Raw genomic sequence first — 24,048 nt, 5'->3', positions numbered from 1 at the left:
AATCCAGGTTGAAAATCCGGGTTAAAAATCCGGGTTAACAATCCAGGTTAAAAATCCGGGTTGAAAATCCGGGTTAACAATCCAGGTTAAAAATCCGGGTTGAAAATCCGGGTTAACAATCCAGGTTTAATATCCGGGTTGGAAATCCGGGTTAACAATCCAGGTTTAAAATCCGGGTTAAAAATCCGGGTTAAAAATCCGGGTTGAAAATCCAGGTTAAAAATCCGGGTCATAATCCGGTTTGGAGATCCGGGTTAAAAATCCGAGTTAAAAATCCAGGATTAATCGGATGTATAATCCGGGTTATAAATCCAGGATTAATCGGATGTATAATCCGGGTTAAAAATCCAGGATTAAAAATCCGGGTTATAAATCCAGGATTAAAAATGCGGGTTATAAATCCAGGGTTAATCCGGGTTAAAAATGTAGGATTAATCCTGGTAAAAATCCAAGTTCAATCCAGGTCAAAACCCGAATTTAATCCAGGTAAAAATCTTGGTTAGAAACCGGTGAATAATCGAGCTTTAACCCGATAGAATGTTGGCCGATACTCAGATGTAAAAAATCATATAAAACTGTTTAAAACCCGGTTATAAAGCTGGTGAGTAACCGATGGTGGTAAAAATAGATTAAATGTAAGATGAAATCTAGTTAAAAACCTGGTTGTCCACCAAGGCTCAGGATTAAAACCTATTTTAATCGGTTCGTACCCGAGGTGCGAATCAGTTAAAAGCCCAGGTTATCACTAAACTGGAATGCGTTCTAAAAAACAATATTGTAAATGAGTGCGAGTAGGAGAACACCGGGCACTATGCACATTTTCGAGCCGGGTAAAATTAAAAAAAGTAATTTAAATAAGCAGTTTGCAATAACCGTATTACTTGGTTTTATTTGTATCGTAGCTCTAGCCATGCCAGGAAACCCGGCTAACATGGCTACTGTGGACGCACCCACTGTTAAGAAATTGCGAGGAAACAGCTTTTGCCATTTTCTTACAACAATGAGCTCCGTACATACACGGTGTATAACGCCAAATATAATATATACACATCTCTGACATATAGGATATATTATAGCAGCGGGCGCGTACGTCGAAAGCTCGAGCTGCACGCAGGCTTTTGTATATATAATACGTTCGATTCGCGCTCGCGAGTTGCAGTGAGCAAGTACGAGCACCGTTAAAAATGCATCATCCGCGCCGTATAATGCACACGTGTATACATACGTAGATACATGAGTGCGTACAGAACACAACGCAACAGCGCAGACGATGTGTACAAGAGATGAAGCGGCAGCAGCAGTTCGAGAGAGAGAGAGAGAGAGAGAGAGAGAAAGAAGCTATTGTTATTATTGCACGCGCGGCCCTCGCACGCGGAGGATAAATAGCTCGTCCGCGCTGCGCGTATACCTGGCCTAGCGTTTTCGCTAATACTTCAGCCGCGCGGCATATCTGAGCATAAATTAGCTGCGAGAGACTACTCTCGACTCGACGGCGAGAGATGCAAAGGTTGATGATGCCTGTGTATGCGCGAGTAACGTAAGTACACTGTACCTAACATTACTACTACTACTAAGCTGCGCGTGAGTGTGTTTAAAAGTTACGAGCCTCGGACAATTGTACATTTGAAAATGCACAACGTGTATTATTGCATAGCGCAGAGAAGGATCGTATCCGGAAGTTCGACGAGTTCGTTGCTGGAATAATACGCGCATAGTGACTGTATAACGTGACTGCCTATACGGCTAAGAGTCGGGCTGCTATAATTACTTAGGCAAATCGCGCGAGGGACTCTCTCTATATATCGGCGCGACGCGGACCGCCAACTAAAGCCGGAATGCGTAAAAAAGGTATTCGATATCTCTCTGCATATAACGGACGCAGCTCTCGTCGTCGTTGTCGCGCGCGCGCTTACCTCCATATAAGCAAAGACGCGTGCTGGTGGTGACTCATATCGCTCGCTGCTCATCCGCGTGTAATAAACTCCTTGTATCCAGCCAGCCATAGGCAGCACTCGCACGCGGACACACGTACCTATAAAGTGTACAATCAAACAAAGCACGCGCGGCCTATGGCACGGGGAGAAAGAGCCGAGAGAGAGAGATCCGCTTTGGTCCGTATATGTAGATACAACCTGAGTAACTTGCACACACACGTGTATATGGGCATGACGGCCCTTTAAACACGCAGCTGCCTCGAGAGTCGAGGCTCTATTGTGCTTGGGAACCGGAGTCGAGTCTGCGCACCCACGCTTATGTACGTATATATACCGAAAAGACAAAAAAATTACGAAAAAGGAGTTGAGGAAAAAAAGCAAGAAAGGAAAAGAGCAGCGATTCGCAAGCTTCGCACACACAGCAGGAATGAGGAGTCGCGAGTCACGTGTGTACTCGATACACCTATAGCAGAGGCGCGAGTTCTGCGAAATTCTATTAAAAAAAAGTATCCATACGAATTTAATATCGCACCGGGGATACGAGCGAAAGAAAAATCGAGTATATAGCCGGCAGGGATCGGCACGCGTCGGTACGTAACGCTACGCATCCTATACACATTCGCATCGTTGCTCGTAGCTCGAGCAAGCTGCACTATACACATAATGCGGTAAAAGACCCAACCGGAAACTCTTCTCTTGTGCTCCGGTGTTTCGCGTGCGTATTATATACACACATACACGTACGTGCGTGTAATGCGTATGCGTAGATACAAGTTCGTGCGTGTGTGCGTATTTATATAGGCCTGGTGCACTCGGTTCGCGTACATCATAACGTATGCAGAAGGTATTTAACGATATACATACGGGCGCAACGCACCGTGCACGCACTGTACACAAGTTGGAGAAAAAAAAGGCCGAAGGATGCGCTCTACGTCGTAGTCGCGTGTTTTTCGCGGTGAAATCGCGGAGCGCGCAACAACATTTCGCCGAGCGAGCGCAAGGTCATGCGGGATGCAGCAGTATATACAATGTAATATGCACACGCGTATATGCACGACGCGACTCGAGAACTCCTTTTTCCATTTCATTCCGCTATGGTTTACATACAGGCTGGACGCGAGCGAGAGAAAGAGAGTCGATGTTTACGGCTGCGTATGCGTCAATCTCGTGTGCACGGTTGTCCGCCGCCGCCGCGTATTACAATAACCCTCGCGCATGGTTCACCGTATTATAATATAATTACGCCTATGTGTGTGTAATACGCTGAGAATGTAACGTGAATGCGAAAAAAAACGCGAACTATGCGTCACACGGGCGCGCGACGACCACGACGACGACAACGGCGATCGTCTTATGCAAGTGCAAGGCATTCTTTTTAAACGAGAAAAAGTGGAGAGAAAAAATAGCAATAATTATAATTATCATCGAGTAGTAATAAAGTCGTTCGCACCGAGTGTCAGTGACAAGTGTCGCATGCGTATTGCTTTTATATTAGCAATTTATGGACTACACATTTGCGTGTGTTAAATTGCTGCAAAAACTATGTACGTGAAAAAAATAAATAAACAAACGAGACCGCGACGACTCGTGCATCCTTTCATCTTATTTCCTCTATAGTTCTCATGGCTAGGAAATCTCTGATTTATCAAAATTTTCAGAGCGTTGTGTATTTTATTTGTCTATATTTGTATACCGTCGCAAGTTTTGATAAATATCTTTATAATTAGGTGTACGGATTACGGATAAATTGAGTATTCGGCTGCTACTTTGTTGTTACTAATTTTTCATCGCTACAGAACTTACAAATTGCCTTCAATACGAGCTGTGTGTTTACATTCGCTCTTTGAATAATGATCACCGATCTCTCAACGCGCTTGTACATTATATTTATATAAATACTTTAGTAATAATAAAATATTGCGCATTCGACGCCAACGCGGTAAGATAATTCGACTCGAGTTGCTCAAGTAAGTGGCAAATAAATAATACATCCATTTGATATCAAGGAATTGATTCGAGAGTTGTGTACATATTCGAGTCGCGCGTTCGCCCAAGGATTTTATAGAAAAAAGCGCATGTACGTACGTACATGTATACGATTTCTGTAATCGCGCCGAGATTGCTTTGTTTTGTGCTCGAACGAGCTCTCCCGCAGCTGTTACTTCTTGCACACTTGGCCAATGCATATATAGCCTCCATATAACGCAAACACTCTGCCTAGCGTATAAAAAGCGTGTTGGTCTTAATTATCCATCGCACAAAGAAGAAGAAAAAAAAGCAGCCTAGCTCGTTTTATGTGTACACGCACAAAGCGAACGACTAGAAAATTATATGCCGTTTTTTTTTCTATCTCCATCTCCCTCTTTCTACACACATTCTAGAAAGATGAAAGAAGAGAGTTATTAGCGTATCGCAACGTGTTATACAGTTACAGCGAGAATTGCAACGGGGAAGATGATTTCGCTCGATTCTTCTTCATCTTCTTTTTTTTTTTTTTTTCAACGTCGCAATCGCTTCGAGATCAACGCGCGCCCGAGCGAGCGCGCAAATGAGGCATAATATAACGACGTTATAAGTGCAGAGCCCTCCCGCGTGCCCGCGAAAAAAGAAATATACAACGCGAGGTTTCGAAATTGTGAAATCGGCATTGTCAGGGGAACGGCGCGTCGTGGTAATGTACATTTACAAGCGCAATTTTGTAACGCTGGTCGCTGATCGCGCGGGGGGGTGACGCGTACCCATATAATACAGCACTCGATGTAAATGATGAATCTGCATGAATCTTGTTTGGGCGATGATAAACATTTCGAGAGAGAAAGTTTCGTTAGTGGCGCGTAAATATTGCATACGTCAAAGTCTTGTGTACCGTACAGAGATAATACGGAGGCCCAGAAGGTTTTCGTTGCTGGCGGAGCGACAAAATTGCATTCAAGTTTTTTTTCACGTCGTTTGACACTCTGATAACAAATATATGCAAGACAGATTTGTTGAAAGCGATGGGAGACATTTCTTCCATATTAGTAAAATTGATTTAGTTTTTTGTTGTTCTTTTCAATAAAATCTTGCATTGACTCTTTTAATGAATCGATCTTGTTTATTCGTAATAGAGGTATCAAAAAACATAAAAAAAATCAGTAATTGAAAAATTCGGATGAAGTCTCGAATCGACGAATGGCTCTGTGACGTCAATGCATTATGAAACATCTATTAAAATTATCGAAGCAACTGTTCTAGTTATTTTATTACCACCTGCAGCTCCAATGAGTGATCGAACTTGATTCCTGATAGCTCGTGAAACCGTTATGACTTTATCGTTGCGAGTTCAGAAATATATTTCTTCTCTTTTGTGCGTATGTTTTTCCCATATAATATCATACACTAGTTAAATGTGCGCCTGAATGAATGACATTTTCATTACCATTTCGGCATATTTTTAATGTCATGCGAGTCCTTCTAGAGTAAACGACCAGTCAAAAGTAGAGGGAGAACGTATTGCCTAAGAAGCTATCTCAATCGTGCGCAACTCGCTAATATACTGCTATACGAGTAGTGCGTTTGGTCGCAATAGCAAAGAGCTGAATTCTAGTACAAAGCAAGTGTTTACAAATTGGTGCGAATTCGAGGTACAGTGTTGGCTACTCGAGGCACATAACCTCGAATATTTTCTTAATATAAATCGTGAAAACTCACAGTAAATACCTACAATCTGAGACCGAGCGAGCGTTAGCGAGCGAAGAACGCCGCTAGTACCTATTACCAAGCTAAAGATGGAAAACTCAGAAAACGCAGTCAGGTATGACTTTTTTCAACACTGAAAAACATCTTAGAGGCAAGCCCAACAAAAGTGGACAGCTGGATCGGAAAAAGATATTTTGATGCCACAGCAAAAAATTAAGCAAAATTTATCATTGAAATATAGTCCAATAATTTTGCTGTGGCAGAAAAATATCTTTTTTCGATCCTGCTATCCACTTTTGTCGGACTTGACACTAAGATTTTGTTTCAGTGAAGCATGACATAAAATTTTTTGAAGCCATAACCTCATCAAACTTTATTATTTTTCAGAATGAAAGAAGAACCGAATGACACCTGGTTAAATGCAGGCACCGATTATAATTTTGATTCGGTGGGTTCTTGCGAAATCAAAAACATTATAAATATTCTGTTTTTCCAATATCCGAAATTAATCAATAATTTTAATTTTAGGCAAATCAAACGGGTGAGATTGAAGAGTTACAAGAAAAGTTGGACCAAAAAATATTCGTAGATTTCGAATGCAAAGATGTTAAATCTGAACCGAAATCTTTTTCGACAAAAATCTGCAAAACTGAAGATCCAAGTAATCCACCAGTTGTGAAAATAGAAAACCAAAATCAGACAAATTATTTGAATGCAATATTGATTGATTTCGAGTGCAAAGATTTCAAACCTGAACTGAAGTCTTTATCAAAAACTAACTGCAAAACTGAGTATCAAAGTTGTCAACCAGTTATGAAAATAGAAAACCAAATTCAAACTTATCATACGAAACACGAAAGTGTAGGAACATATGAGAGTCAAACTTACAGTGATTTATTAGGATGCCAGAATAAACTTGAAGATCATGTTGATGTAATACAAGATCGTAGCAAACCGTTAAAATGTGAAGTTTGTCACAAATCATTTAAATTCCAAAGTAAACTAAAATTACACGTCAATGCAGCACATATCAAACCCTTTAAGTGTGAGATATGTAATAAGGCATTTGGAGATCAGTATCAACTCAAAAGGCACATGATGTCGGTACATAAACAGAACAAACCGTTTGAATGTGACATTTGTCAAAAATCATTTGGACGAAAAAGTCACCTCACACTTCACATAAATGCAGTACATCTTCGTAGCAAACCGTTCGATTGTGAGATTTGTCACAAATCATTTGGACAAATAAGTACCCTCAAACGTCACATAAATGCAGTACATGATCGTAGCAAACCCTACGAGTGTGAGATTTGTCACAAATCATTTGGACAAAAAGGTGATCTCAATAGACATATAAGAACAGTACATGACCGCAGCAAACCCTTTGAATGTGATATTTGCCATAAATCATTTGGATACCCGAGTGGTCTCAAGAAACACATAAATGGAGTACATGAACGTATCAAATCTTTCTAATTCGAAATGTGTCACAAATCATTATCAGACAAGGGTATTCTCAATAAACACATGAATGTAATACAAACATGTGTACAGAAAACCCTATAAGCGTGAAATTTTCTGAAAGTACTTGGATGCATTGAAGACTTTCGCAATTTCATTAGTACGCTACGTAAATTCAAAAATCTTTCTTGTCAATATGCTTTAGTTTTGTGAAGAACAATAAAATGTTTCAAACTATTGATTGTTTTTTTGGGACTTTGAAAAATATCATATTTATCTCTCTGACTTTATGTAAAATATAAACAAGATCTCAAATACCTACTCCATATTGATATGCTAGTAAGAGATCCTTACTTCGAAACATAACATTCAATAGCTTCAATGGTATATAAAAAAAGCTATGAAGAAAGATGTGTCTTCAAAAATCTAAAAATTCTTATAACGTCTTTGTTTCTTACTCTAATCCCCGATAGAATTTTTATTTGTAAACAAAAAACAGCTCGATGAACGCGATATTGCTCAATCGTCGTCAACGAGTGCGTAAAGTGTCGCTCCGGAATGAGGAGTATATGTCTTATAAGTGATCTTTTTCGGTTCGCGAGGACGCACGAGTGTGTGCTGCTGCATACGCGTGTAATATATCCTCGCTGCAGGTATCGCGTGTATTACACGTGCGCAGACTGCAATGAATTTATACGCGGCAGCGTATATGTAGAAGTTCGCGCGACTCGAGGTCGCATCGCACGAATGCGTACTGTGTGTGTGTGTGTACAGTATAATAGAATCGCCACTGTGCTGCAGTGCTACCGGTGCCGTGCGATTGTGCACGCGGGAGCAAAGATAGCGAAAACGATAAGTCACACTTTCCGGTGTTATTATGCGTGTGCGTGTGTGTGGCTGTGTATATAAGTGCGCGTGTGCATAGCGTGTATCGCCGCCCCGGCGCGAGATCGCTCTTAATACGAACTCGCGTGGCGAAAACATCCTTAGTCCTGCGTGAAAAAGATGGGACTGAGGCACGTTTTTGCCGCTCGAGTTTATCAAGGTGGTTCTCGCGTTGGGTTCGGCGATATTGTGTGGCGCGTACCTATACACATCTGTGTGCGTCGTACACGTATACGTAATGTAATACTGCAGATAGCTGCGATGTGCAATATTGCTAGGCGCACGAGGTAGTATGAATATATGGGTAACATTTCGCACGACTGCGACGACGACGACGACGAATCTACGGCTCGTTGCTCCATGCAGTGTAGTGGGAGCTATATATACAGGTATTCCACGCGCGCGGATACTACCGGACTATAATATAATATGCGTGGATGTTGTTGGTGCACTGCTATGTCGTACATGCGATACCGATGTTTGCGTATTAATATGTACGTACCTAGAATCGCGTGCATATATGTATATACTGCATGTATGGGTATATTATATTTAGCATATAGGTACACAGACGAAGGCGCGCGGACATCGAGAGACCTTTGACGTGTACAACACATTCGCGAGGTATATTAGCCCATGCGGTTGCTCGGAAGCAAGCGCGAGTTGCCAGGGTCGGTTTGCATTTGTTCGGTTCGAGCTTCGACAAAGCGATGGCGATACTACGGATTTAATATGAATAAGTACCCGCGAACAGATATAAATTATGGATCAAAACTGGAATGACTGTAATGGATCGGATGATTATGATACTTGCTTATCTAGTAGCAGCTTTTTTTCTCGCTTGCGGGAACTATCCCGACTCAAAGCGACATCACGCGGCAAGTCGGAACAAACGTTTGAATTTCAACTTAATGTCGAGCTCGTGAAATTTCAGTTTGAATAAATTTCTTCCTATACGCTTATTTAAAATATGCTTTGATTATTTTGTATGATTCATTAAAAATAAATTCAATACAACTTGTGCGCGTGCACATACATGTGCCATACACGATGATCCATAAGGATGTTCAAAGTATAATGTCCCTCCATAACTTTCTACGATATATCAAGCCCAATTACCCCACGTGGAGAAGAATTTCATTACGCTCATTTTCAAGACAATATGCATACGTGGGAAAAATGTTTTCCAATATATTTCCTAGAACATCAACATTGAAATCATTCCAATTGTTGCCCACATAGCTTCTATCCGTATCTACTTTTAAGCGGAACATACTATATAATATACACATGAATCAAACAAACAGATCTCGCACGTGCTGCAAGTAAAACACAGCTAAAATAGGTAGACGCGTGCGTGTCTCTCGACCGCGAAAAAACGATACTATATATTTGGGCATATCTTTAAGACGTTGCGAACCACCAAACGTTATTATTATTTTTTTTTCTAACAGATCATTGGTCATACGGTCGGTGTCCTTGTGTCTGCGCTTTCTCTCGTTTCGATCCCGCTGCCACGTTGCAGTGGTATACATTATAGCCCGCTTGCGGTTTGACTTTTTACCGAGCGCTCGGGCACGAGGATAATATCGCGTCCAATGTCGAGGCGATCAACCTCGCGACTAACGTGTACGTGGCTCACGCTCACGTTGTAGCACCGTAGTTTACCTACATTAGAAACCAAAAGTGTATCCGCAGACATTTTATTAAGAAACACGAAATAAGCCTGACAAATGGTTGAAGCATATGAGACGCCTGAAAAGTTTTCCGCTTATATCTCGTGAATGACGCAAGATGTGGAAAATTCATGAATAGATATTTCGTGAAAATTCACGTCGAAATACACTTTGAATTTTAAAAGTGTCAGTGTAATTGTTCATAACATAGAAAATTAATTTAAAAGCGGTCGGCAGTGATGGAGGTCAACAGCGGGAGTGATCTATACGTGATCGGTTAACCTCAAACGGCGCCGACGGCTGATTTTTCGATATTAAGATCAATTTTGTATTGAATTAAAAAAAATTAAAGAGTACCTCGATGTGAAATTTCACTAGGAATATATCAGTGCAAAGTTCATGTTGACGCTGGGGTTGTATATAGGTAAAAAATAATTGTAAATTTGAGAAACATCGAGAGCATATTTCATAAGTTTTCCGAGGAAAAAAGTTCATGTAAAATTTCACTATAACTGAAAAGTATTTCTAAAGTAGTAAGAGTCAAGAGCGCAATAGCGGTATCAATACTTTGTATATCGTTTGTTATTATTATTATCATATGTGATATCGTTTATCTTTTATTATAAACGGTTTACGTACGGTTTAAGTATTGCCATCATTTTTATAAAGCAAGTGTGCAATAAATTTACAAAATTTTGGTGCAAAGAGAACATCACTAATCCATGATTTTAAATTTTTACATATTTATTATTTCTCGATAATAATGTACCAATGACAATATTATAGAAATTTTATGAGAGCTTCTCGGTAAAACGACACGTCTGACTCATTTAATCCGGTAACAATTAAAATGTGAAAGTCTATAGCATAGTACGGGCGGGGCTTATGCCTACCCATCTGTTATTACTATTGACACGTCATGCTATAAACACGAGACATCTCTATTACACTGGATTTATACTTTTTAATCTTTCTCTAGTTCATCGATGCTCTCTACATGTTTCTCGGAATAGCTCACACTATACTTGTATCTCTTATAGGAGACTAAATGATACCATAATGATCTCCCTACTCTGAGCTCTCAATGCACCGTTCCATAAGAAATACAGAAACTCCTTAGATCGAGTATACCTACTTTCTCCAATTTTAATGGGAAAATACACCAAAAGCATAGACGGCGCTGGGGTATCGTTCAGTCTCTAATATAGCTTCTAATACGTGTTCCTCACTACTTTTCGTACAGTGTATACGTACACATCGTCAGTAGACGTTCTGTGTAAACGTCGCAGCGTGATTAGCTAAGAAGCTCGCATCGACGGCAGCAAGTTATTTTTAAGAAAAAAAATATCTTGAATTTTAATAGTGTTTGTGTGTAATTTTACAAAGAACAATAGATATGGCTCCGAACCCTGAATCCGCTAAAACTTTCCATCTCGAAGAAATCAACATCAATGATTTCGAAAACAAGGCTGATCTTCCTCAGCAACATTTAGAAAAATTGATGAGCTTACGAGAAAACATCGATTGGGAGATCGAAGAAAGCCGACGCGAATTTCTCCATCAAGTTTACCCTGTAATCGGCAGTTGGAAGGGTCAATTTCCTGATCTCCAATACATTTTTGCGCCCGACGAAATTGAGATTCTCCTGCAGGATTCGATAAACCAGAGTGAAGGCGACGATCATCTCGAAGGAAAACGATTTATCAGGTTCGTGATCCTCAGCGGTTACAAAGACGAACCAGAAGTTAATGAAGATGGCAAGCCACTGTTGTCTCGTACCACAGCAGTGCATCGCGCGGCTAGGATTAATAATTGGGATTTCAAGGACATCATATCTAAATTGTTCAAAGTGTACGATAAATATGACTTGAACTACACCGACGAGTTCGGCTGTACCCATTTACACGTGGCTTGTGAGTTCAACTGTGTCGATGTCGTCAAGAAATTGATCGACATTGGATACGATGTTAATTGCTTTGAGCACGTGAGAGGTAATTCACCGCTACACTTAGCCTTGATGTACGGACACAAAAATTTAGTTGACTTGCTGCTGAGAAGCGGAGCCAACCCGAATTCACCCAACAAGGAAGGATCCACACCTCTGCACTTCATTGCATGGCGTAAAATAGATGACGATTTGGCGATGAAGTTTTTTGAGACATGCGATGACATCGAGCAGTCAGTGCAGGTAGATGCCAGGGACGAGTACGGTGACACACCGTTGCACTTGGCAATAATCGCCGGCAACAAAAACTTGACCAAGTTGCTGCTAGAAAGAGACGCCAACCCGAATACAGCCAACGAAGATGGACTGACCCCTCTGCACGTCATTTGTCAGCGAGATAACGACGGCGATGAATTAGCGCAGATATTCTTCCAGATCAATGAAATGAAGAGTCAGTTCGTGCATCTCAATGCTCTGGATAAATTAGGCAACACACCACTGCACTTCGCTCTGTACTACGGATTGAAGGGCACAGTCGAATTGCTGTTGAGCAGAGATGTCGAAGTGTCTATGGTCAACGATGACGGATTGACTCTTCTGCATATCATTTGCCAGAAAGAAAACGACGACGACTTGATAAAGAAATTGTTCAAAGTCAGCGACGACAATCGGCAGATGTTACAGATCAACGCCCAAGACAGGTGGGGCAACTCACCGTTGCTCTTGGCAGTGCAGAATGGAAATCACGCTGCTGTGGAATTTTTGCTGCGAAGAGGCGCCAGTCCGAATCTGGCCAATGCAGAGGGACTGACACCTATGCACATAATATGTGAGGCAGACTGTGATCATGAATTAGCAGAGATGATATTCGAAATCAGCGACATCAAATATCATCCGATCCACGTCGATGCCCAGGACGAAACTGGTAACACACCATTGCACGTGGCGGCATATTTCAGACAGCGGCTCGTGGCCGATTTACTGCTAAGAAAAGGCGCCAATCCGAACTTGGTTAACAAGGCAGGATGTACACCTCTGCATTTTATTTGCAATAACAAAGATATAGATGTTGACTTACTAAAGACATTCATCGAGATCAAAAATGAGATACAGCAGTCAGTGCAGTTAGATATTGGGGACAAGATTGGCGACACACCATTGCACTTGGCTGTGAAGCGCGAAAACTTGGAGGTAGTCGAATTGTTGCTGAGAAACGGCGCTGACCCGGATTTCGCCAACGAAGACGGATTAACCCCTCTGCACATTATTTGCCGGAGAACACACGACGACAACTTGGCGGAGATGTTCTTAAAAATTAATGAAAGTATCTCGCAGACTACACTGGTCGACGCCCGAGACAGTGGGGGCAACTCACCATTGCACTTGGCTCTGCGCAGGGAGAACCGGATGGCCGCCGAGGTGCTGCTCAGGAGCGGCGCAGATCCGAACTCGATCAACAAGGACGGACTGACACCACTGCACGTCATAAGCATGAGACGCCGTGATAATGATTTGCCCAAGATGTTGTTCGAGTTGAGCAACGACGTCGATCTGACGGTGCAGCTCGACATCCAGGACAAGTCAGGCAACACTCCATTGCACTTAGCTCTGGACCACGGCCTCGAGAAGGTGGCCGAACTGCTGCTGACAAACGGCGCCGATGCAAATTTACCCAACGCAGAAGGATTTACCGCTCTCCATATAATTTGTCAGAAATTTTTTGACGATGATTTGGCCGAGCTATTCTTCAAAATCAGCAAAGAAAGAAATCAACCGTTGCAAATTGATGCAAGGGACAAGTTGGGCCGGACACCGCTGCATTTGGCTCTGCAGTACGGCTTAATATACACAGCTGAATTGTTGCTGAGAAACGGCGCGAATCCGAACTTGGCCGACTTGGAGGGATCAACTTCTCTACACGTCATTTGCCAGAGAGAAGAAGACGACAACGACGATGAATTAGCGAATATATTTTTTGCCGTTATCGACGATATTGCGCAGTCAGTGCAGGTCGACGCGAAGGACAAGTTGGGCCGGACACCTCTACAATTGGCCGTGTCGAATCTCAAACTGGATGTGGTCAAGATTTTGTTGGATCGAGGGGCTGATCTGTCTAGTTTCGTTTTTCCCACTGCGGATCGAATCGACAAGAGATTACAACCAGAGCCGAATCAAAGCTTGCATAATTTCAAGTTGGAAGTAGTGATCGATGTTCTAAGCATTATCAAATTTCTCATGTCCAGAGGATACGAATTGAATCAAACCAACGCGATAAGGATCATGACATTCTTCACCGAGAGTAGATTGTTCGAGATGTTGGATACAGAAGAATCTTGGTATGACCAAGTGGAGTTCGCGGGCATAGCGAAAGAGATGACGATAAAAGATGACGATTCGGGCTTGTCGCTTTACCATCTCATCCAGTCACTACCCAAAGCGGCACCAAAAAAAAGTTTTATCACGCAATCGTACGACTATGATTTTGTGCCCGCATCTGGTTTTAATTCTCCGGATTCACTCAGTTCTCGCAGTGACTCGACACCTCATCATTCCCCTGATAGAATCAATGCTCGCAGCTCTTCCTCTGAGTCGTCGAGCAACAATCGTCGGCGAGGATTTTACTACAACTGAAGCCAATCAACGAGGACCCAGTAAACGAAGAGTTGTAATACCATATTTTTAGTATCATTTCATGTCTCGTGTTAATAAACATTGTCTGTCATTTGTATCATACAAATAAATAAATTTAAGTAAATCATTTCCGATTTTTCTATTAATAATCGCACGATCAGTTGAAATGAAAGATGTCAAAGTGTCTATCTAATTACCCCGGCACCTCATCAGGCCTCACTTCAGATTGTCAAATAATATTTAACTAAAATAGTTTTAAAGTCATATTATAAAATTAAAAAATGACAAAATTAATATATAATCGTTTTTTTTTCACAATCAATTCAAATGGAAAGAAATGTTTACTAATAGTAACCGATTATTCTCTTTGTTTCCTGTGTCAAGAAGTCGAGAGGAAAGCGATTGAATTTGAAAAGATAATTAAAATTGTGATTGTTCGCAAATTTTTCTAGCTTCCTACAAAAACAATGACTAATATTCGCAAAAATGGTCTGATAATCAAAAAAAAATTTTATTTACTGTTATAGCAAAAAATTCGGCAAGGAAATGCTGAATTGGCTGATATATTTCAGCGGTAGATACTATCCGTGACGTCTACCGATTCTCGAACCGCGCGACAGCGACAGTAAGCAGCCAGAGACAACAAACTTTCACTCGGATTTTAACTTTTCATTAACTGGCTAAAGTCGATCGTTTCGCGAATTCCCGAAGGAAGGCGACTTTGAGCGGACTTGTAAAAACAGCGATCAACTTGACTCTTTATTTTGCATACGCAGAAAATTACAAGTGACTACAAAGCACAGCGCTCGTGTGTGTGTACACTCTGTGGGTGGAGTCTATAAATATAAGTACACATATATTAGCTCAACGCGATGTCGTCGTCGTCGTCTCTTCGCGCGCTAAGTAACAACAAATACATAAATACGCGGAGCTGCGAGGTAAACGTGTAGAAGCTCGTGTCTCTATGTGTGTGCTTGTCTGTGTACACATACTTGGTATTCGTCGCGCTGTCACAGCGATATATAAGTATAGGATTGCATAGACAGTAGAAAAAAAAATAGCGAGAGAAGCAGCCGCCCGCAGATCGGTTCGTAATATTATGTACAGGATATCGGCTGCGGGATTCGAATTACACTTTTCCGCGATGCTAATTCATGGTCAACTTTATAATATTGCTATAATGTATAATTATATAAGCTCTCATCTCTATCTCTATTTCGAAGGAATCGTCGCGACACGTGGACTCGTGATCTTTGAAAGCTATATATGACATGTTTTAGGCCACAGGATAAAAACACCCGTATACTTGCTGAGGTACACGTGCAATCTGCAAAGCACGAATACATTTAAACGGAGCAAATTTTACACACAAATTCCAGAGTCTCCAGAGTATATTACATATTTGTAAGGTATCATGGCAAACGCGACCGCGACAGTAAAAGGTATAGTTGAGCCCGTCATCCTTAGAGAATTTTTAGATAATAATATACTCATAGCTGCATGTACGCTCAAGGCATCAAGTTCATCATCATCGTCATCATCGTATCATTGCATTTAAATATGTACCTTTGCGCGGGTACGCAAGACGAGTAGGCGTCAGCAGCACTGGTAGCAGTAGCAGATCCAACGTCGTTTTCGTCGTTGTCATACCGCTGCTGGTGCAGCGATTGCACTCCTCGATGTTGCTGCTGTTTCTTCTTCTGCTGTTGTTGTTGTTGTTGTTGTGGTCGCGGCTCAGGCAGCAGCGTATCCGGTACTGCGACGAGAAGCAATGTAGCCCGTGATAGCAGCAGTACAGCAGCAGTAAGCAAAGAGGCAGAAGAAGAAAGAGGTGGAGGTAGAGCAAGAGGAGGCGACTGCGACGACGACGATATAAGGCTGAGGCAGCAGCTACTATAACTAAGACCAGGTAGATCTGGCATCGCTGCGCGCGGGCACACGCGAGCCTTACATTCTCCTCTCCTCTCTGCTGCTGCTGCTGCTCTCTTGTATTATATGGCTTATAATACTGGCTTGGCTTGCTGGTTCTTGTACGTAGACGGGGCTCTCCCCGCGACTCCGACACACAGACAGCTCAGCTACGGCAGCAGCAGCTTCTTGTTGCGATACACATATATATATATCGGGTATCGTTTTATATTAATGCAAAATGCGCGCCTCTACATAATGGTGGGTATACCACCAGCCGCAGTCGCAGTCATTGTCGCGCGCTGCTATGTTTTGGCGTTTATATACGTGTGTGTAGGCGCGTGCTGAGAGAGAGCCGATCGCGCAGATCGAGAGACACACACAGCTGTGTATAAGTGTCTGTCTGTGCTATAATAACGTTGCGAAAGGACTCTACAGCGGCACAGTCACAGCTCTCAGTCTGCGCTCCAGCGAAGAAAGAGAGAGAGAGAGAGAGAGAGAAAAAGGCTGCCCTCGCAATATCCTCTCACGAGTGTTGCTGCTGCTTATACATGCTATGTATATAATGCGCTCCGGAGCTCGCGTTCCTTCCTCGCAGCATATAAGAGTATGCCGTGCTCGAGAGCGACTGTCGATCGTCGGGGTCACACAAGAGAGACACTGATATAACTAACACTCACACACACCCACAATCGACACACGCACGCACAGACACTGTATAACTCTGATATTTATTTATTTCTTCACTTGGCACCAAAAAAAGCACACCGATCAACGACGATATGGATAATACGAAGGAACGCCGTATAGGAGCACCACTATATACTCTGCGCTTTACGTATACTGGTTGCGGAGAGCCTTTTGACAGTTCTCCGCGTCGTTCGGTGCAGCCGTTGTCGTGTCACTCGTGCGGGGCGCATCGAACGCCCAACGCATAGATCGGTGAATCGTCTCGCTCGATCGTGTGCCGTGGGGACACACGAAAATTGCACGCGATGCAGCACGTGTCGTCGAGCCGGGGGCTTTGTGTATATCTATAAAATGCGAATCGCGATGCGCAGTGGCGGTGTGCAGTTATGTGCACGCAGGATGGAGAAACGGAGTCGCGCACCCGCCGATGTTATATCCGTATGTATATCAACGCGAGGAGGAACGCACAGGTGGCTGACTGGATGACTATATAGTATGCAGCAGCAGCAGCAGTAGCGGCAGCGGCGCGTACATCCTATATAGCGCCTCCGAAAGGATCGGACCGACTCGTGTGCTGCTGCTATATCCGTCAGTGTGTGTGTGAGTTGGCAGAGTTATAGCAACACCGGGCGGCCGCCTCGTATACATAGAACGTGCAGGAGAAAATTTGCTCCGTGCCTCCTCTATATAACCTTTTCCTTCTAAATGCAACGTAAGAAGGGCTTACGTATATGCTGCTGCACAGGACACTGCACAGACACACACACGGATACACTCGCTCGTTCACTGCACTCTGCACACGAGCACAGGACGCGCACTCTGTGCACTATATATATATATATATATATCGTGCCACGATATACACGAAAACTTGGATGCAGCTCTCGTTTGAATTTGATCCGCGATTTTCGCGCGTCGCGCTCGCCTATTTTTTTTTAATTTTCTTCTTATTATTATAGCACTCGATTAGACACAGAAACACACTCGCTCGCGCACACACACACAGATGTTACGGAGGAGATAATAATATAAGAGACGTAGGCGAGAGAGAGAGAGTTACGCGAGCGTGCAGAAATTGTATTCACGGCTTGTACGTATATATACAGTACGTTATATACAACACGTTTGGATAGTGTTGGAGTGCTGTTGCTCTTTCTGCACAGCGCAGCGCGCTCGGCGTGGGTGCACTGTATATCTCGCGCAGTTTACACGCAGGGTTGCTGCTGTGCCTCTGGCACGCGTTCGAGACGTTCGTTTGTATTTAAAAATAAAAAAAAAAAAAGATTTCGCACTCGCTCCGCGCACCGGCCCGAGAGAGGCAGCTGCACTCGCGAGAGAGTCGCGAGAGATACTGAACCGAGTCCAAGCGAAACTTTCGCGCAACGGCGGAGCAGCACTCGGCAGTATAGTGGCAGCAGTCGTGGTATAGTCGGCGATGCGAACAGGTCGCGGCGATCAGCGCGCCGCTGCCGCCACCACCGCCGCCGCCGCCAACGAGGACAACGGCTTCCCCTTCTCCGACTACCTTTTGGCACAACAACACACTACTGTGCGCATGCACTAACACGGATAGAGATACGAACTGCACACTATCGTGCAGCCCTCCTGCGTGTTTGTATCTATATAGGTATACTGGTGTGAGTCGCGCGCGCGCGCGCACCACATTTGCACTATATGCCTCCGTTGCACTGGGCAGCATTGTACCAACGCCGAGTGCTATCGCACTGCCTACTCTCGTATACTCTTTCTCTCTCTCTCTCTCGTTTTTTCTTATACTCGTCGCACACTGATGCATTCAAAAGCTATACTGTGCACGCGCTTCGAATATAGGGGTGAATTAACATATATAAATAAATATCGTAAGAAATAAAGGGCAGTCGTGATGGCTTTGCACCTTATAGCCGAAATGCTTTGGTGGTTGAGTATTATATAACTTGACTGATGGTCCCGCGGAAACAACGACGATGTCAATTCGAATCTTCAATCCATATAATATCATAAAGTACGCACCATATGCATACCGTACACGGTTCTTTCTCTATCAAGTTATTATTAGTTTGAAATTTTTAAATGAGCTCCTTTTTATGCTTAAAATTGACTGCTTGAGAACTTATCTTGAGAATTTATCATTAGAAGATTAACAAAAAAAAAAAAATTTAAATAAGGCATGGTTTTTGCAGTTATTTGGTGTATGAAGTAAAAATTAAAGAACAAACCTTTGGAATATGTATTGAAGATGATTTAAAATTTCACTATAATAATTGTAATTTCCGTTGCTGATAAAATCTTCCGATAAAAGTATAGTTAGGTCATTATTTCCAACAGTAAAGTTATGAACATGATGAATGAGTTGACGATCACAAATAGGCAGTATATGTTTTGAAAATATATTTAAAATTTGTAAAATTATTCCAAAAGTTTTTGCTAAGGCCATTGTACAATCTACTTCTTAAAAAAATCTCTTTTTCTATTCTTTTATTTTTATTTCAATTTATTAAGTAATTTATTAAGTAAAGTAACTTAAAACGACTTCCGATTCGTAAAATTATACTGTACCTTGAGTCGAAATAAAATAAACAATTTTCATTAACTCAAATACAATTCACCAGTGAACAAAGGCCTTAAATTTTCATTTAAAAATTTTTATTGATTTTTTGAAAACTATAACATTATTTTTATATAGTGAGATAACATTGGAGGATCTGTATTAATCTATTAGGATCTGTAATTAATCTTCTGAACATGTATTAAATTTTATACGTCGTAAATCGTGATTGATTAACTGAATCGTTGTTGACCTCAAGACGTATCTTCATTGAAAATTTCTTTTCGCATTCAAAGCATTCATTTTAATCATTTTACATTGAGTTAATGTATTGCATGCATGTGACGATACCAAAATCCACCAAATCGATGTGGGTTTTCAAATTATGTTTAAGAATGAATGATTTTCCGCGTATATCACATCAGTGGGTGAAATCATTGTGCACTTTATGTTTGTGTTTTTTAAGATAATCTTTTCGTTTGAATGTCTTGCTACAAATATCACATGCACGAGTGACACCGTTGTGCACCGTGTCTATGTGAATTTGGAGATTAATATTTTTAGTGAACTTTTTTCCGCACTTATCGCATACACGTTTGACACCATTGTGCACCGAATCGATGTGGGTTTTGATAATATTTTTTCGTTTGAATGTCTTACAGCAAATATCATATGCATGAGTGATACCGTTGTGCACCGACTCAATGTGAACTTTGAGACTACATTTTTGAGTAAATGAATTTTCGCATATATCGCATTTATATTCGATGTTATTGTGCTTTGAATCGATGTGTTTAATGAGATTATTCTTGGTTGAGAATTTCTTTCCACAAATATCACATTCATAAGTGACACCGTTGTGCACCGAATCGATATGTTGTTTGAGATTGCTTTTCGTTGAAAATTTCTTCCTGCATATATCACAAGTAGGTGCGACATCATTGTGCATTATATCGATGTGGGCTTTAAGAATACTCTTCTTTGTGAATTTCTTTTCGCACAAATCACATGCATGAGTGGTACCTAAGTGCACCGAATCGATGTGGATTCTGAGATTAGCCTTACTTGTAAATTTTTTTCCGCATATGTCACATGCACATTTGACACCATTATGTACTGTATTGATGTGAGTTTTGAGATAACTTTTTTGAGTGAATGACTTTCCGCACGTATTGCATGCATGTGTAACACCATCATGCCTTGATTTAACGTGTCTATTCAGAGTAAACTTGTGTTTAAACGTCTTTCCACATGTTTTGCATGTATGGACTGCACCATTATGCCCCGTGTCAATGTGCCTTTCGAGATTAATTTTTCGTGAAAATGACTTTCCGCATACATCGCATTTATATTCAATCTTATCGTGCACCGAATCGATGTGTTTATTGAGGTCACTCTTAGTTGTGTATTTGTTTCCGCAAATATCACATGCATGACGGATACGCTTATGTACTGAATCAATGTGTTTTTTGAGATTACCTTTATTTAAATATTTTTTCCCACAAATACCACATGAAATATCTTCATTGTGCATCGCATCGATATGAATTTTGAGAATACTTTTTTTAGTGAATGATTTTCCGCATATATCGCATATATGAGAGATTTTTTTATGCACCGATTTGATGTGCACTTTAAAAGTACCTGCTTGAGAAAATTTCTTGCTGCATATATCGCATGAGAAGGTGATACCTTGATGGGCTGATTGAATATGCTTATTTAGATGACTCTTTCGATTATGAGTCTTTTCCCATATTTTACATGGGTGAGATGTAACATTATCTGTATCGATGTGTGTTTTGAGGTTATGTTTGTTGTTATACTTTTTTGCTACTTTTCTTCTTGTGTTTCGCTCAACAAGTTCACAATCCAAATTGAAATTCGATTCTTCTGAAATGTCACTAAAAATTTCCTGTTTCACTTCTCCTGCGGATTCTACTTTAATTATGTTTTCAGTCTTATGACCACCTCTGCCTTTCATGTTCCGCCAGAGATTTTGGGAACAATCAATTTTTTTTACTGTTAATGAATTAATGTGTGGCTTGACGTCTTCACATTCAACAACTATTTCCACTTCGTCGTCGAGTTCACTTTCGTGATTTTCTTCACACTTTTTAGGGGTATAGGTCTGTTGAAAAATTAAAACTATGTAAAAAAAGAAACGAGCATACGAGTTACAGTGATTATCATCACTTACCGAACTCTCTCGCGAAAATGATAAGAGTTGAACGTTTTTAAGATCTGGTTTTTCGTCAGTCATTTCCCAATTATTTCCAGTAAACGACCCATCATTTGGTTCCTCTTTAACTCTAAAATAACCCCAATAAGTTCAAGTATTTTGTGACAATATTTTTATGAATCACTCCCATAAAATGAAAATTACCTGATGCCAGAGTTAAACATATGATTGGATTCCATCTTTCTCTCATAGAATTTCGTTGACAGTTAATTAGTCTGCGCTGATCAAGCGAACAGTATCGCGTGAAAACTGGCGAACAGCACTGAGAGCTGTGGGCTCTCTTTGTTGTTTACGTCGTGCGTCGCATACGTGAGCTGCGTGCGGTGTGTTTGTCCGGCACGCGGTGTTTTGCCGTGCATGCCACATTGTATACGCAACGAGCAGTGCTGTGAACGGCGCAAAACGAAGTAATTGTAATTATATCATTGAAGAAATGACATTATTTATTTCAAGTTCAATGAATAGTAAACATTTTTCTTTCAAATATATAAATTATAGAAAAAAAGAGCAATCAAACAGATAGTATTCTAACATTTTTATATGGGAGTAGAGAACGTGGTTTAATATAATAATTAATTAATTAATAATTAATTCATTTCTTATAAAAAAGACTTGATTTTTCGGTCGAAATAGCTAACGGTTTTGTGTGTATATCTTAATGGCATATCATAGCTTATAACAAAAAATTAAAATTTTCCCGTTAAATCGGAAAAAAGCGTTGAATTATGAACGACGAACTTACTTTTGATTGACTTGAAATGTAAAATGTTATACGTTAGAATGTTCTACTTTTGAATCAGAAATATTGTAACTTGGTAAGTCACAGAATCAGAAAGATAATAGTTTGAAAGTTTTCTTTTTTGGAAAATTCGAAATTGTGATTTTTGAAGTGAGTGAGTTTTACCAGAGATCCAGAGAGTTTTACCATCTGACGAGTAACAAAACTTTTTTTCAAAATTAGACCACCCTGTACATGGGTAATTATCAAAAATTCAAAAAAATGACATATTTCAATAGCTTTTTTGGACTATAGGTATACACTCAATAATCATATTTTTACCTCATGATCATTACTCGCAACCCTTGAAAAAAATGTTGCGCATCCCATTTCAAGTCTAAGTTTTCTGGATAAAATGTGGATTAACTCATATAGTCCATATCCTTTCTTTACTCGCAGCAAAAGAGCAAGAGATCAGAGAGAAAAAAAGGTAAACGATGACTCATCGGCTACATCATTCGCACGTCTCCGGGGCCAACGCTCCGGATTTTCGACGCGCATATCGTAGTCTTTTGTGCTGCTGCATTTGCAGTTGCAGGTGGATATATACATATTTCATTGGACATATATAGCAATTGGATCGGTGCAGTGCGCGCGCGGAAGTGCACGACGCTGCTGCTGCTGCTGCTGCTGCCCGGCAGCTCCTTATTCATATATACACAGGTATATACACACACACATCCAGAACGTATAAGGTAGGCCGGTTGGCTATGAGCTTCGCGCAGCTCGCCGATCGCCGCGAGAGGAGTGTTTTATATATATTATATACGACGACGCGCCGAGCTCGTTCTCGACCCGGATAGGGTCACTGAACTCGTAGATCGCGCGACGCCACTAACAGCAACAGCAGCGGCAGCAGCTCCTGCCATTGCGCTCCCGCGTGTGTGTGTGCATCCTATATATACTGCACTGCCCACGTAGTACAACAACACATCATGCAGATGTGGCCGTGCGCGCAAGTGTGATTGACTCGATCTCCGCATCTTTTGAGTCATCTCGCCCAGAGCTTACGATATGCCTACTTATACGCAGATGTAAGGATAATGTATCCCGCCTCATAATGTGCGTAAACTGTACACGTGCAATCGAGGGATTCAATTTAAATACATTTTTTCTCGACCGTAATGAAACTTTTGTACATGATATGTGGTGCATCGGTGTGGGTGGGCAACGCGGATCCATCCGGTCGTGCGTCGGAGGCTCTCATAATACAATACACGTACAGTATTCAGGACTGCCGATCGTTGGCCCATAACGCTCTCTTGCGCGACATCCGATTTTTGCCCTTTCTATTATATTTCGAGCTACATCAGACCTGTGTCACTCTCGTATGTTGGCACTCAAGCACGCAAGACGATCTCTTATTGCATTATATTAACGGCAGAGTACCGGATCTTCTCTCGAAAATATCGATGAATACGATTGCGAACGTTTAGATTGATCACTATTCAGGAATAGTTTTTAAAATATGACATATTCTCACATATTTTTTGTCATAAGTAAATACAGAGCAATACGATCTACGTGGCATTTTTCGATGTATAAATATTTACAATATTTGCATTTGATTTTGAAAAATTAAATTATACTTCAGTAATTCTATAATATTTATTAGAAACAGCTTTTAAAGCTCTGAACTCAGCTACTAAACTCTTTCAAACTCTACTTACACTAA

General features: G+C 41.2%; 3 protein-coding genes across 3 annotated transcripts; 2 read left to right on the top strand and 1 right to left on the bottom strand.

The window, feature by feature from the left end:
- Nucleotides 1–5,515: 5,515 nt before the first annotated feature.
- LOC106651914 (zinc finger protein 25-like) lies at nt 5,516–7,164 on the top strand. Its single transcript, XM_014370610.2, has 3 exons — nt 5,516–5,727; nt 6,000–6,060; nt 6,141–7,164. Exons 1-3 carry the CDS (start codon nt 5,702–5,704, stop codon nt 7,089–7,091), a joined length of 1,038 nt encoding a protein of 345 aa, XP_014226096.1. The 5' UTR covers nt 5,516–5,701; the 3' UTR covers nt 7,092–7,164.
- A 3,572-nt stretch (nt 7,165–10,736) lies between these two features.
- LOC106651779 (ankyrin-1-like) lies at nt 10,737–14,344 on the top strand. The gene has a single exon (XM_023462669.1). The coding sequence runs from the start codon at nt 11,034–11,036 to the stop codon at nt 14,211–14,213; it is 3,180 nt and encodes a 1,059-aa protein (XP_023318437.1). The 5' UTR covers nt 10,737–11,033; the 3' UTR covers nt 14,214–14,344.
- A 5,171-nt stretch (nt 14,345–19,515) lies between these two features.
- On the bottom strand, nt 19,516–21,837 carry LOC106651876 (gastrula zinc finger protein XlCGF57.1-like). The gene is made up of 3 exons (XM_014370567.1): nt 21,740–21,837; nt 21,554–21,665; nt 19,516–21,484 (listed from the first exon to the last, which is right to left on the bottom strand). The coding sequence occupies exons 1-3, from the start codon at nt 21,772–21,774 to the stop codon at nt 19,778–19,780; spliced, it is 1,854 nt and encodes a 617-aa protein (XP_014226053.1). The 5' UTR covers nt 21,775–21,837; the 3' UTR covers nt 19,516–19,777.
- Nucleotides 21,838–24,048: the final 2,211 nt, after the last annotated feature.

Source organism: Trichogramma pretiosum, unplaced genomic scaffold (genome assembly GCF_000599845.2).
Source record: "Trichogramma pretiosum strain Unisexual culture from Peru unplaced genomic scaffold, Tpre_2.0 scaffold11, whole genome shotgun sequence".
NCBI classification, from domain to species: domain Eukaryota; kingdom Metazoa; phylum Arthropoda; class Insecta; order Hymenoptera; family Trichogrammatidae; genus Trichogramma; species Trichogramma pretiosum.
Note: the sequence above shows the minus strand (reverse complement) of the source record. Positions and strands in the feature narration are given on the sequence as shown.

Coding starts and splice junctions, on each gene's coding strand:
- LOC106651914 (XM_014370610.2), top strand. CDS start 5,702: ATGGAAAACTCAGAAAACGCAGTCAG. Junction 5,728..5,999: donor AACTCAGAAAACGCAGTCAG/GTATGACTTTTT, acceptor ATTATTTTTCAG/AATGAAAGAAGAACCGAATG. Junction 6,061..6,140: donor CCGATTATAATTTTGATTCG/GTGGGTTCTTGC, acceptor TTTTAATTTTAG/GCAAATCAAACGGGTGAGAT.
- LOC106651779 (XM_023462669.1), top strand. CDS start 11,034: ATGGCTCCGAACCCTGAATCCGCTAAAACTTTCCATCTCGAAGAAATC.
- LOC106651876 (XM_014370567.1), bottom strand. CDS start 21,774: ATGGAATCCAATCATATGTTTAACTCTGGCATCAG. Junction 21,666..21,739: donor ATGTTTAACTCTGGCATCAG/GTAATTTTCATT, acceptor GGGTTATTTTAG/AGTTAAAGAGGAACCAAATG. Junction 21,485..21,553: donor CATTTTCGCGAGAGAGTTCG/GTAAGTGATGAT, acceptor ATTTTTCAACAG/ACCTATACCCCTAAAAAGTG.